The 14875-nt window shown below is 43.0% G+C and overlaps 1 protein-coding gene across 8 annotated transcripts; it reads right to left on the bottom strand.

The window, feature by feature from the left end:
* Positions 1 to 1852: 1852 nt before the first annotated feature.
* On the bottom strand, positions 1853 to 12964 carry LOC142501094 (DPY30 domain-containing protein 1-like). 8 transcript variants are annotated; one of them, XM_075610438.1, is made up of 7 exons: positions 12799 to 12964; positions 11776 to 11884; positions 8297 to 8457; positions 7490 to 7612; positions 3975 to 4085; positions 3267 to 3362; positions 1853 to 2526 (listed from the first exon to the last, which is right to left on the bottom strand). In XM_075610438.1, exons 2-7 carry the CDS (start codon positions 11816 to 11818, stop codon positions 2320 to 2322), a joined length of 741 nt encoding a protein of 246 aa, XP_075466553.1. In that variant the 5' UTR covers positions 11819 to 11884; positions 12799 to 12964; the 3' UTR covers positions 1853 to 2319. The 8 variants fall into 8 exon arrangements, with proteins under 8 accessions (XP_075466553.1, XP_075466552.1, XP_075466558.1 ...); XM_075610437.1 differs by having other exon boundaries at positions 8297 to 8493; positions 12799 to 12957; XM_075610443.1 differs by lacking the exon at positions 11776 to 11884 and adding an exon at positions 11449 to 11560 and having other exon boundaries at positions 12799 to 12957.
* Positions 12965 to 14875: the final 1911 nt, after the last annotated feature.

Below are 14875 nucleotides of genomic sequence, written 5' to 3'. Positions count from 1 at the left end.
CCAAGACTCACTGCAGTGACGTTGGATTTGGATTAGGGCGGCGTTCCTTACCTTCTCCGGTACACGGAGTATACTGCTGAGGTTGCTGCAATCCCTCTACACCAGACGATTTCACCGGAGTCACCTGGTTCCTGGCTGGCTGGCTGGCGATTGAGTATAACTCATAACTGCTTTAAATTCCGTTTTGTTGTGAGTGTGTTTTTTAACCATCTACTCCATAAATATTTTGTTATACTTTTTTACGCTATGAGTGCCTTTTTTGTCTTTTTAGATATCTTCAAGGAAGTGGTGTTCCCTATATTCGGGCTGCAGAGACTCTATTGGATAGCATTTGGAGTTACATTCGGATTTGTATTTGATCTGGACTTTATTTTTTATTTTCAATTAATATTTTATTACACAGTCTACTTATTTTATTTTTTTACCTTTCATTCTTTAAATTTTTGTGTGTAATAGTTCTGTACAATATAGTTTTCATCATTGTTTGCTTTTTATACATATAGTGGGTTCAGGTTGGCGCCATATTTTTTCTTTTGTGTATAGATATATAGATATATATATATCTATATCTCTATCACGCGTTCCTGGAGGTATTAGTGGTGCTGCAACATTAACGGCAAAGTAAGTCAGAAGACACCGAACAATACACGTTTTATAAATACTTACATATTCTGAGAATAATCGCAAAATACAATTTGTTCAAGTACTTGTACAAATGCATAAAATGTGAATTAAACCGAATGCAGGAGGAAATATGATTATATAGCAACATTGTGAAATTAATGATCTTACACATGATCTAATTCTAAGCTAGTCGGCTGTGTTCTGTAATATTCATTTCAACTGTGATTTTTAGATGAAGTAATTACAGGTAATGTTTACAATGATTAGCAGTTGTTTGATACTAAAGTGGATCTTTTATTGCCTAATTAACCCCTATACTGCCAGAGGAGCCTGTAACATTGCTTTGCATCCTTTGGCTGCGTCCATGGTATGGCAGACCGCGCGGCAAACAGACTGCCTAAAGGCAGTATTCGCGTCTATGCGACTAGCGGGCACGTGTGCGTGGAAGCGGGCGCGCATTGCACAAGAAATCAGTTTAAACTGATTTCTTGGCGCGACAGGCCGGTAACGTAAGCGGTTCGCCCAATGAGGGCAAACCAGCTCTGTGATGTCACTGGCACGCCATCAGACACACCCACGGATGGTGCTCGTACCACGGCCAGGCCCTCAGCCTCCGCACGGGAGAACTTACTATGTCCGCAGCCATAGATAGCACCCAAATCCACGTATTGTAGCAATGCATGTTCAGTTAATGTTTCAACTCTACAATGCTATGTACCATACTTTGTACAGCAAAAATTATATAAATCAAACTTAATTTAACTTCAAAGGTTAAAATCAAACATCCTTTTCATTGGCTGAGCAATGTATTCTGTTAAAAGGTGTTTAATAAAGCAGTAAAGTTTGATGTTAACCTTCTTGCTGTCACAATACCATAACATGGTTTATGGCATTTCTAGTATTGTGGCGTTCAAATATTAACTGAACTGGCTTTGCACAGCTTTCGGTATGGATTATTGTGCTTCACAGTTCATAATGCCTGGGTTCCCTCTAGAGGATTTAGCTACAGGTGTTGGAGGATTGCAGGCTACAAGAAATTATTCTAGCATTAATGCAGCTGCATGGCCCCTGAGGTTTAATTACATCACACAATGAACTGCATGTGCCGTAATATTCAACTTCTTTGTTGCCAGAGATGGCAGCATTGTGGTGGTAACATTGGGATTATATGTCCGTGCTTATCCTTTCACTCCCAGTCCCCTCCCATTGAAGACTCAACAGCAAGATGTCAAACTTGTATCTTGTCACTATCAAACAATGCATAATTTATTATTTCATAATAAAAATGCCAAGTGGATGTACATAAATACCATCACTTCTTAATAAGAGCCAAAACTTAATATGTAACAAAAGCAGATATTCTCTACTAGCAGATTAGATGCTCCCACAATCACATAGAGCAGTGTTTTTCAACAGGGGGTTCTCCATACACCCCTAACCAGTTCCCTGAAATGTTCAGGTAATTTGGAAATTGCACCAAATACGGAACACTTTACAATGCGTCTGATCTCAGATGCGCTATTAGAGATGGTTGGGGTTGCCCAGAATTTCACATTATAACTATAAGGTCCCTTAAAAAAAAAAAAAGGAAGTTGGAAACCACTGCTGTAGAGAAAGGAAGGAGACGTATTTAGTTTGTCGCAGTTTCCACACATCTTAGAACCTTGTTTCTTTATCTTGCAAGTCTGTCCGAAGTTAAAGGGCTTCTACTATATCAGCTTCATTTTCTGCCTGTGCTTCCTCGTCTGCTACGACTGTATTTCCACCATCCGCTGTATCAGGGGATACCTCAGTATCCTCTACAACTGCCCGGTCCTTTTCAGAAGCTGCAATCTCTTCTGACCTTTCCTCCCCTCCAACGGCTGCATCAGAGCTGGATCCCGCTATGTTCTCTCCGTTCTTCTGTAGATTGAAGACAGGACAATTCAAGCCTAAATATGAATTATGCTATATTCTCTATATACACAAATATTCAGCATATAACTAGTTAAAATAAGTAATTTAGAATTAAGTTAGAAATTATATTGGAAAATGATAAGATACCCCTGCAAAGATAAGAAGTTAAGTCAGTCTAAAGACAGGCAGATGTAGACATGCATTATGCGATTTAAGAAACTTGGTATGTTTAATGTCTGCTGAGTTGAATAGTATATGATTAAGAGTTTGGAATCAAGGTTAAATACTTAGAAAGACAATACAATATAGATGGTTATTAAAAGATAAGGAACATAGGATTAACTATAGTTACTTAGTGACAGAACAAAGAAGGGTCTTCTAAATCAGTACATATGTCTAAATGAAGGAACATTGCTTTAAACGTTGATGATTGACTAAGAACATTTTGAGCTGATACTGAGGAAAAAAAGGTGATTGCTATGTTTAGACTGCTTGAGGAAAAATGTATAAAGATTGCATTTGGATTTATAGAATCAGAATCATTTAACACCCAAGCTAAGAACAACCAAGCTAAATATTATCCACTCTAACTAAATTCTATATGCCTGAATGATGTAACTGACTGCAATTATGCTGTAAAAGATGTTTTCTATTGTCTATTAATAAATTGAGAAAAGAAGCGGATCATGGACTATTTGAAAGGTGGGACATTTATTTGCACCCATCTAATGAGCAAATCTTCATACATCTTCCTCTGTTTCCTTCACAGCTGCCTCGGCAGAAACCACCTGTCCCGTATCCTCACCCCCCGAAGGTACCTCCAGAGACTTCCGGTTACCAGCCTTAGTACATGTGGAAGTAAAGGGTTTTAGTTTTTTGGGTAACACAAACAAAATATTATTTTAAAGCACAACACTAGTGAATAGCATTAACCAAATAACCAAGGTATAGTTAATGTTGTTGATAAAAAAAACCTCCTGCAATTAACATGCTTTACTCATCTGCAGCACATTGTACACCAGTCTGTTAATAAATGGGTAAACCAGGGGTGCTCAATGCCAGTCCTCAAGCTTCCCAAAGAGGTCAGATGTTCAGGATAACCCTGTGTCAGCACAGGTGGCTGACTTAGTCCCTTCGTCCGCACAGGTTGCTCAATCAGAGGCTCAGTCAAAGACAGCCACCTGTGCCGACACTGGGATAGCCTGAAAACGTGACCTGTTGGGGAGGCTAGAGGACTTGTGTTGAGCACCCCTCGGTTAAACATTAACTTAAAATCAGAAAATAAATATGAGAACTGTTTACGACTAAGCAAATTGCCCTCTTTAAAATCCCACACGTCAATCTTTATTTATTTATAATGGAATTAAATTCGCACTCATTTGATTTCGAATGTATTTTGACCATTTTCTCCGCAGTCTAGATGATTGAGGGTTTCTTATCTGATGAATACTCACAGCCCCTGCCAGGCTCTCGTCGGTTTCCTCCACAGTCGCCAGATGTGGTGCCCCATACTTCTCAGTAAGTTCCGCTATTGTCTTCTGCGGAGGCTCCTCTATAACCTGTCTCTGGAATCCAATCACAAGAATTCCCGATTATCCCCAATTCCCATGAGACTTGGGCACGGAGTCACTAGAAGGTCAATAAATTTTCATTGTCTGTTTTAAAGCCATTTTTATTTATTTAATCAATCTATTCACTAAAGCCGGTAAAGTTATTTTTAACACAGTGTATACAAATGGACATTTAAATGACTAGTTAATATAACACTTCTTATTCACTAAACGCCGATAGCGACTAACCCAGGTTTGTGTTGTCTATCTAAATAATGGTCACTATATACATAGGCAAGGTAAGACTGGCCAATCTAGAACAGGTGATAACAATACACAACAACAAATGTAGAACATATTACCCTTTACACTTCCCCTATGATGTACCTGGAATGGGGCTTGGCACACCAGACGCCTAAATGAAGTAACCAGGTACGTCAGTGAAATATTACTTTTCCAGGAGCTGATTGGGCTGGAGTGGTCGGCCTGATTGAAACGTAAGTGGAGCCCCATCCACTTCTGTAACCATTAGCCGACGGCGGTGGCAGTCATGTGACCCGGTTATACTCTGGTGCTGCCAGACCTCCGGCACAGTAAAGGCTAATATATTAATCCCTTGGTAGACCAAGTGGCTAGCTGGCTTCTTTGGCTACAAAGTGGTTCACATTTGCACATATGGATGTTATGTTTTTTGTAGGGTTATTGTACCTCAAACACACACACTCAGCCCCTATAAGCTCAGAACCCAAACCCACCACATTATATATTTGTGTCAAAGAGGAGTGTGACAGATTGTGACCTCACGTAATACAAAAAGCCTCAGTACTACATCCAATATGAAAACATATATAGTTAAATACTTATCTGCTTATCTTTTCAGAAGTGTGAGTCATTTAGTTCAATTCTTTGGCCAAAGCACTTTAAGCCTGCAAGCCACACCGAGGTATCCCGTGTCTTGCAAGTTCTAACACTACAGCACCCAGGGCTGACGACAGGGGGGTGGGGGGGGCAGCCGGGACTTCTGTCCCGGGCCGGTCAATCAAGGGGGCCCACCCCCCCTGCTGGAGACACGACTATTGCCTGCAGGCAATAAGGGGCCTCCCCAGGCCCCCTCAGGAGGGCTCTCCTCTTCCCCAGGCCCCCTGTGCAGGGCACTCCCCTTTGCTGGTCGAGACCCATCTGGAAGGAGGGATTGCCCGGGCTCTCATTCTGCGGGCCTCAACCGGGCTTGCAGGCTCAGCCGAGGGCCCCAGGTAAACCCACTATGCTCCAGGCCCAGTACCTCCTTTTACCTCATCCCCAGGCTCAGTACCCCCTTTTACCCAAGGCCCAGTAGCCCCTTATACCCTCATCCCTAGGCCCAGCACCCCCTACATCTGCCCTCACAGTCCTAGTACCCCTTTATACCTCCTCCCCAGGCCAGTACCCCCTACATGCCCAGTACTCCCTTATGACTCCCGCCCCAGGCCTAGTACCCCCTTCCCCCCCGCCCCCAGGACCTCCTTATACCCTCCCCGAAAGAATCCCCTTATACCCTACCACCAAGGACCTCCTGATACCCCCCACCCCAGACCCATTACCTCCTTATTGCTCCCCATGTCCATTATGTCCTTATAATCCCCCCCACCCCCCAGGTCCATTACCCCTTTATAATCCCCCCACTCCCTGGTCCATTATATCTTTATAAACCCCCCCCCCCAGGTCCATTTAATTTTTTATAATCCTCCCTCGTCAGTGCATTACCTCTTTATAATGCCCCCCCAAAATCCATTACCTCCGTATAATCCTCCCAGGTCCATTACCTCCTTATAATCCCCCCCCCCCAAGTTCCATGACTTCATTATAATACACCCCCCCTCATGGGGGGGGGAGCACTGCAACATATGTTTGTCCTGGGCCCAATGATTTCTGTTGGCGGCTCTGACTGCTCCCACAAAAGGCTGTGAATTACCAGTCTACCAAGACAGTTCTCCTTAGGCCTGGGACGAGTGTTCCCCACCAGCAGGGGAATCCTCCCGAGCCAGTCCCAGTCTCCCCTCATGGCACAGCTCATTACACGCTGTGACGCGTCAGCCGCTAGGGGATTCAAGAGAATTGTAATCCCAAGCGTCGACGCGTCACGTGGTGTGGCTGTTAGCCAATGAGGAGGGGAGGCTTTGGGAGGAGTGGAGGCTTCGGGGAGCGGGGAGGAGAGTGTGGAGGGAAAGCAGCGTGAGTGTCTGTCTGTGTGTCTGAGTGCCTGTGTGTGTGTATGTGTGTGCCTGAGTGCCTGCCTGTGTGTGTGTGCATGAGTGTGTGTCTGTGTGTGCCTGAGTGTGTGTGTGCCTGAGTGTCAGCGTGTGAGTAGGGCAGCTTGCAGCAGCTCCCTCCTGCAGCCCGGGAGCCCGAGCCCGTGGAGGGGGGGAGGAGGGGTAGCAGGTCCCTCCGCTTAAACCACGCCCCCTCCACTTATACCACGCCCCTCCCTCCCACTCCAGCCCGGGCTCCCTACAGACCGCATACCGCGGTCTGTGTCTGTCAGCGCCCCGCCTGTCTGCAGTGCGGGCGCGCTGACTGAGGGAGCGGGGCCTTAGCCTTAGAGAGGTTATGAGAGCTTTTTGTGGGTGCAGCAGTGTTAGGGCTTGGAAGAGAGGGGATACCTTGGTTTGGTTTGCAAGCTTAAAATGCGTTGGCCAAATAATTAAACTAAATGACCCTCACTTATGAAAAGAAAGAGAGATTTAAGAGTATTTAACTATATAATTCTTCATATTGGATGTAGCACTGAGGCTGTTTGTCTTTTGCAGTATTATTTTAGGTTAACCCCTTTGGTGCTTGAATGCAATGCTTTGCAATGCACAGGTAGCCTTAGCCATCATAAGGATTAAAGATACTGTACTACTAATGTGGAGGATTTGTAAAAAATTCTACTACGTAACCATACAGAAAAATGTATTATAACACACACACCATTATTCATGTATGCAAATTGCATAACTCATTAATGAATAAATAACTCTTAGTTAATATGGTGGTAATTCCAAAGACTATTGCTGTCATCCTCAAATTTTAATGCAGCTATAGCGACATTTAGGTAATCTAGCCCTTAGTTCACTCGCTCTGTAGAAAGTTAGCTGCTACAAACTTGTACATTATGAGATCTACATAACACCAAGGCCCTGTGGTCAAAAACCATATTTATGGAACAAAGTGGTGAAATTCTCATTAAAACACGGACTGGTGTATAAATCTGATTAACAAATGAATAGTTGGTATTATATACAAACAAGTAGTTCCGTTACTTTTGGAACATATTGCAATGATAACAACAATACATTTGTTTTAGGAGATCAGTTTCAAAGCGAAAGGCTGCATATCCCATTGCAGAACTCCAAACCACCCTTTGGTAACACTAGAACATTGAGAGCATTGGCCCTTACCCTCTGCTGCTCTTCCATTTTCTGCTGAATGAGAAGCTCTTCTTGTTTTAGTTTTGCGATAATCTCTAATTCACGGCGGGCCTCCTCCCGCTCTCTCTCCAGCTCTTCCCTCTCCAGCCTCCTCTGCAAAAACCAAGAAACACAGACACATTATAAAAAAAAAGGCACGGTGTAATGCAACTGATCCAAAATGAACCCCGAATTACTTATTAAACAACAATTTCAGCATAGTTAGACACTCAAATAGGTGTGAAACTGTTACAAGTTTGCCCCTTTTATGTCGGAAAAAAAAAGCTGCGACCGTGTCAGAGTTCATAGGCCTTTTTAATCTAGACCAGGGGTGTTCCACTCCAGTCCTCAAGACTCCAGCATAAGGAGCGAGTTACCAGGGGTGCTCAACGCCAGTCGTCACCCCCCCCCCCCACCCCCCAACAGGTCAGGTTTTCAGGATATCCCCGTTTCAGCACAGCTGATGCTGTCGAACAGCCTCTGAGCCGCCTGTTTTATTCAGTATCCGGTTTTATTTATTGTTGTAACTTCTTCTTAGAACTTAGCATTTAATTAGATAATTATTAGATATTATTCCATCATTATTTCTGATATGAAATGGTATCCGTTTTCCCTAACCCCAGACTCTGAAGATGGCATTCAAGGGCTATATTTCCAGAGTATTACATCATGGAAAGGAAAGTGTGATTGTACAGACTATTTTTTTTTTTAGGAAATATCAACAAAAACCATGTTTTTCAAAATAGAGTACCAGCTCTCATACCTTTAATGCAAAGTAGCCGCTGATTTTTAACATACCTTTTCATATTCATCTAAATTGCTCCGGTACTTATAAATCCAGAGTGCTAGATACTCTATGGGATCCATTGGTCTTCTCTCTGCAACCTCAGCCAGTCCTTCAGACAGACATTTCCCTAGACATCTCTTCAGGTATTCAGAATCCATCCCCATGTTCCAGACTGGTGGAATCAATAGCATACAGTGAATATACGTCCCTGTAAGGAGCAGTGTAAATTGAGAAAAATATATATATATATACATGCAGATGAGCATACAGTTGTATTTATATATATATATATATATATATATATATATATATATATATATATATATGCAAATATAGCTGTATGCTCATCTGCATGTCTTAGGCAGGTCTGCAACCCCGCCTTTCCCCATTATCACCCAGCATACAGCACTTCCACTGCAGCAAGGGATTCTGGGAAATGACATGCAAATGAGCACACAGTGTCACTTTTTGCCTCAATAACCATTTTTAACATGGTTCCCTATAGGCTTAAGCTTGCTGCATGGTCACAGCTTTGAGCACAGCCAGGGTTAAGGTGCATACCCAGAAAACCACCCACAGACAGCTGTTTCAACCTTGATGGGTCTCATCAGTGTGGGGTTGATTTTACTGGGAATGCAAGAGAGGCTATGGGATAGGCTAAACCATAATACTGAGTTAAGTTATGGTGAGTAAAAAAAGTGAGTAAAAAAAGTGAGGGAACCATGTTAAAATGGTTATTGAGGCAAAAAGTGACACTGTGTGCTCATTTGCATGTCATTTCCCAGAATCCCTTGCTGCAGTGGAAGTGCTGTATGCTGGGTGATAATGGGGAAAGGCGGGGTTGCAGACCTGCCTAAGACATGCAGATGAGCATACAGCTATATTTGCATATTTGCTTTCCTGTGGAGGGTTTTTGTCACTTTTTTTACTCACCATAACTTAACTCAGTATTATGGTTTAGCCTATCCCATAGCCTCTCTTGCATTCCCAGTAAAATCAACCCCACACTGATGAGACCCATCAAGGTCAAAACAGCTGTCTGTGGGTGGTTTTCTGGGTATGCACCTTAACCCTGGCTGTGCTCAAAGCTGTGACCATGCAGCAAGCTTAAGCCTATAGGGAACCATGTTAAAAATGGTTATTGGGGCAAAAAGTGACACTGTGTGCTCATTTGCATGTCATTTCCCAGAATCCCTTGCTGCAGTGGAAGTGCTGTATGCTGGGTGATAATGGGGAAAGGCGGGGTTGCAGACCTGCCTAAGACATGCAGATGAGCATACAGCTATATTTGCTTTCCTGTGGAGGGTTTTTGTCACTTTTTTTACTCACCATAACTTAACTCAGTATTATGGTTCACACACACACACACACACACACACACACACACACACACACACACACACACACACACACACACACACACACACACACACACACACACACACACACACACACACACACACACACACACACACACAATCATCAGTTCCTTAGGTCTTAAAATTAGGTAAATACAACCTCAGATGAACAACAACAACACATGACATATTACACTGTGTCATGATTTATTTAACAAAAATAAAGCCAAAATGGAGAAGCTGTGTGTGAAAAACTAAGTACAGTACACCCTTACTGCTCCCATAGGAATTAAGATGCTAAGTAGCAGACAGGTGCTGCTAATCAAATGCCTTTGATTTATTGATCATAAGCAAGTGTGACCACCTCTATAAAAGCCAAAGTTTTAGCAGTTTGCTGGTCTGGAGCATTCAGGTGTGTGTTAACACAATGCCAAGGAGGAAAGACATCAGCAATTATCTTAGAGAAGCAATTGTTGCTGCCCGTCAATCTGGGAAGGGTTATAAGGCAATTTCCAAACAATTTAAAGTCCATCATTGCACAGTGAGAAAGATTATTCATAAGTGGAAAACATTGAAGACAGTTGCAAATCTTCCCAGGAGTGGACGTCCCAGCAAATTCACCCCAAGGTCCGACCGTGCAATGCTCAGAGAAAATGCAAAAAAAAAACCAAGTTACATCTCAGACTCTACAGGCCTCAGTTAGCATGTTAAATGTTAAAGTTCATGACAGTACAATTAGAAAAAAAAGACTGAACAAGTATGGTTTGTTTGGAAGGGTTGCCAGGAGAAAGCCTCTTCTCTCTAAAAAGAACATGGCAGCACGGCTTAGGTTTGCAAAGTTGCATCTGAACAAACCACAAGACTTCTGGAACAATGTCCTTTGGACAGACGAGACCAAAGTGGAGATGTTTGGCCATAATGCACAGCGCCATGTTTCGCGAAAACCAAACACAGCATATCAGCATTAACACCTCATACCAACTGTCAAGCACGGTGGTGGAGGGGTGATGATTTGGGCTTGTTTTGCAGCCACAGGACCTGGGAACCTTGCAGTCATTGAGTCGACCATGAACTCCTTTGAATACCAAATTATTCTAGAGTCAAATATGAGGCCATCTGTCCAACAGCTAAAGCTTGGCCAAAATTGGGTCATGCAACAGGACAATGATCCCAAGCACACCAGCAAATCTAAAACAGAATGACTGAAAAAAGAAAAGAATCAAGGTGTTGCAATGGCCCAGTCAAAGTCCAGACCTCAACCCGATTGAAATGCTGTGGCTGGACCTTAAGAGAGCTGTACATAAAAAATGCCCACAAACCTCAATGAACTGAAGCAACGTTGCAAAGAAGAGTGGGCCAAAATTCCTCCACAACGATGTGAGAGACTGATAAAGTCAAACAGAAAACTATTACTTCAAGTTATTGCTGCTAAAGGTGGTTCTACAAGCTATTGAATCATAAGATATACTTAGTTTTTCACACATGGCTTCTACATTTTGGTTTTATTTTTGTTAAATAAATCATGACAGTGTAATATGTCATGTGTTGTTGTTCATCTGAGGTTGTATTTACCTAATTTTAAGACCTGCTAAGGAACTGATGATTGTTATTATGTCCTGATTAGTGGTGTACCGAGTACCCGGAATTACCCGGTACCCGGCACATTTCCAGTTACCCGGACATTACCCGGACCCGGCAACTGAGAAGTGGGCTCGGCGCCGGGTAATGCGTCTGTCCAATAGGAACGCTCCGTCTCCTGCTCCGGTCACGTGGTTAACCTGGTGGCTCACATAGACACTGTTTACCTGCTCCGGTGTTGTGGAAGAGATTGCTGCAGCTCCCCCGCTGGCTGAAGACGCCTCCAATGCTGCCACCGCCACAGGACTACTGCTGCTGGTCCTAGATGTCGCCGCTACCCTGCAGGTAAGTGCCAAACCGGGTAACCCGGGTAGAACCTTTAATTTTGGCCGGGTACCCGTTACCCATTTTTTTTATAATTGAGGACCCGGTCCAACACTATTCCTGATATGCAAAACCATAGAATCCAAAGAGGGTGTACTTTCTTTTTCACATGACTGTATATACACACACACATATATATATATGTCAATGAAAAAATTGTTTGCACTCACGGTTTCTCAAATGAAGGCAGATGCTCGTCCCATATAGAAACATGTACAGGGTTACCAGGGAAAGTGCCCTGAGGAAGGTCCCACTCTGAGGACCGAAACGTTGGCTGCCCTGTGTTGTTAATACACTTTATTTACTTCATTATATTGCGGTGTGCTGTCTCTTTGTTACCTGGATTTCCCTGGTTACCCTGTATATATATATGTGTATATATATATATATATATATATATATGAAAAAAATCACATTCAGTTGGCACACTGTAAACAATGAAAAAAATGCTGATGCTTGTCCAATATGCACATGTAAATAAATAAATTTTACCAGATTGGAGTCCGGAAAAAACGAGACAGGGACGTCCCTGAGGAAGGTAACGCTTAGTTGATCGAAACGTTGGAGGTGGTGCCATGTTACACTGAATACAGTTCTATTGGACTTACTGGACTGTGTGCTGTCTCGTTTTTTCCGGACTCCAATCTGGTAAAATCTATATATATATATATATATATATATATATATATATATATATATATTTTTTTTTTTTTTTTTTTTGCATCTCCTAGTGCAGTATTTCTTTCCCTGGACGTTGGATTTTTGGTGAAATATTTTTGTTTACTGATTATTTATAGGGCAGAGTACTTATTACTTATGACATGTCAATTGGAAGCTAAATATAGTTGTTTGGTATGATTTTATACATACATACACTGTATATACATACATTAATATATAATATAGATATTCACACACAAACTAATGTGTGTGTGTGTGAGAGAGAGTACATATACATACATACTGTGAGAGTACATATACATACTAATGTGAGTGTGAGAGAGTACATATACATACTAATGTGAGTGTGAGAGTACATATACATACTAATGTGTGAGAGAGTACATATACATACTAATGTGTGAGAGCGCACATATACATACTAATGTGTGAGAGCACATATACATACTAATGAGAGTGAGTGTGAGAGAGTACATATACATACTAATGTGTGAGAGCGCACATATACATACGTTGTTATACTCTCTCTTCCTTTATCTCTTCTCGGACCTTCCTTCTCTCTGCTGCCCAGACCGCGTTTCTGGTCGCCTAGCAACAACACGGAAGTGACGCAATGCCGTGTCAGCCGTTAAACTGGCCTTGTGTGAGGAGGGAGTCCGGAGCGCTCGGCCGCCATTGTGGTTTTGGGCACACCATCTTTTTCACGCTGGTGCAAGACGCCTGAAAACAACCGACAACAATAAGCAATGACGTTGAAACGAATACAAAGCGGCAGCCTTGTGTATACTATCATCAACATTCATCATATAACACGCGGTTTCATTATAAATACAAATACAAGGTTATTTTGCTCAATACTGTTAGGGAAAAAGTGTATATTCTGTGACACAGTTTCATTTTTTTGCAGTTTATGTAATTCCTCTCACTTTTACGTTATGTTTATCAGGTCAGGGACGTTATTGGCCCTGTTGCCCAAAACAAACATGGCCCCCTTGCCTTCAGGGCGCGCCTGTGTGACGTCACGACGGGTAGTCCTATTCTATGAGGCCGCGCCAATGCTGACGGAGGGCTCGCGAGCCTCCGCGTGTTGTACTAGCTCAGGCTGCCCCCTAGAGATACATTGTATCATTACTCAGTGTGCAGCAATCCTACAGACTCGGGCTGTGCGCAATACTTATACAACAGGAAATCTCCCACAGGCCTAAAACATGTGTCCTTACACTGTAAATAGTTTTATAGGCATTTTATTGTTTTATTGCGCTCCATTGTACAGTAGGGCCCTGTTTTTCGGTGGCCCGCTTTACTGCGTTCTGCTCATACATCGGTACCCGGAAGGGGGCTGCCATGTCTGCACATGTGCAGAACGGGGGCTGCCCAGGTCGCACATGCGCAAAATGGGGGGTGCAGAGGTCGCGCATGCGCAGAACGGTGGTTGTGCTTGCACAGAATGGAGGTTGCGCATGCGCAGAAGAAGACATTGCCAGGCTGCGCATGCGCAGATGCCAAAAATCGCCGGTTCCGCTTTCCAGCGATTTTCGCTTTGCGGCGGGGCCATAGAACAGAACCCACCGCATTACCGGGGCCCGCCTGTATGACCTTTTCAAGGCGCAAGTCCCAGCCGTAGAGCTTTCAGTATAACCTGTCGTGCCATATATATATAATTAGATACATACAGACCCTCAAACATTTTCCACATTAAAATAGGCACCACGGTAGCTTCTCTTCTTGTGCTTCTTGGTGCTTCACAGCAATTTCATTGGAAATCCGCTAACCCCGGGGAGCACAAACTGGGGGTGCGCGGTGCTTACAGAGGACCCACGCTCTTCCCCAAAGCATTTAAATCAAATGTTGGGGGACCACACAAGACCCCTGTAAGTTCCCTTAACTTATCTTCGGGCGACGTGGCATCAAATGACATTGTGGAGACAACTTAAGTAGGGCGGGAGAGCAGGCAGGGGGCACAGGGAAAAAAGATTGTGCACCCCTGCCCTAACCTATGCTGCTGCAGCATACTACAGTACTTGCAAAAACTGTAATGTTTAATAGGTACCTCTGGTCTTACAGGACACAAAAACACGTAGTGTCCAGATGTAGTAAGACTTACTGTTCCCAGGGTCGCTGACGAAAAAGCAAAAGTCTGCGGCTCTGGGGACCGTGTCGGATGCGATCTCGCTGCGGGGGATCCATGCTTCTGAATGGGACATCCCCAGCATTAATTGCAGGACGGAAGATATTAAATCATATTACTATCTGTACCTGCTAAATAGGTACAGTGAGAGGGCATGAAAAAGTAACTTGTCCAAGGTTATAGCAGCTGAAGACGGTACTTGAACCTATAAAATGCAATTTGCTAGATGTCAATCTCATTCACTTTAGGCCTCATAAATGGGGGTCGTTCCATTTGACTCTTATTCAGCCAGATACAGTTACCTATCTGCACTGCTTAACATTCACTTGATTTGATATTAATAAAGCTCTTAAGAGTTTAGTGAAAAATATTTTCATAATAAAGTTTCTATTAAAATAACTCCCTTTTAAATCCCACGTTTTGTTGATTTTTTTAACCAGCATTTCCCAGCTCGGTACAAT

Source organism: Ascaphus truei, chromosome 8 (genome assembly GCF_040206685.1).
Source record: "Ascaphus truei isolate aAscTru1 chromosome 8, aAscTru1.hap1, whole genome shotgun sequence".
Classification (NCBI taxonomy): domain Eukaryota; kingdom Metazoa; phylum Chordata; class Amphibia; order Anura; family Ascaphidae; genus Ascaphus; species Ascaphus truei.
Note: the sequence above shows the minus strand (reverse complement) of the source record. Positions and strands in the feature narration are given on the sequence as shown.

Bases quoted from the DNA above. Each gene is read 5' to 3' on its own strand.
- LOC142501094 (XM_075610437.1), bottom strand. From the start codon at position 11,818: ATGTTTCTATATGGGACGAGCATCTGCCTTCATTTGAGAAACC. The intron at 7,613-8,296 runs GTATGTTAAAAA...TGGTTTTTGCAG, and splicing joins ATTTAGATGAATATGAAAAG to AGGAGGCTGGAGAGGGAAGA. The intron at 4,086-7,489 runs GTAAGGGCCAAT...ATTGGATTCCAG, and splicing joins AAATGGAAGAGCAGCAGAGG to AGACAGGTTATAGAGGAGCC.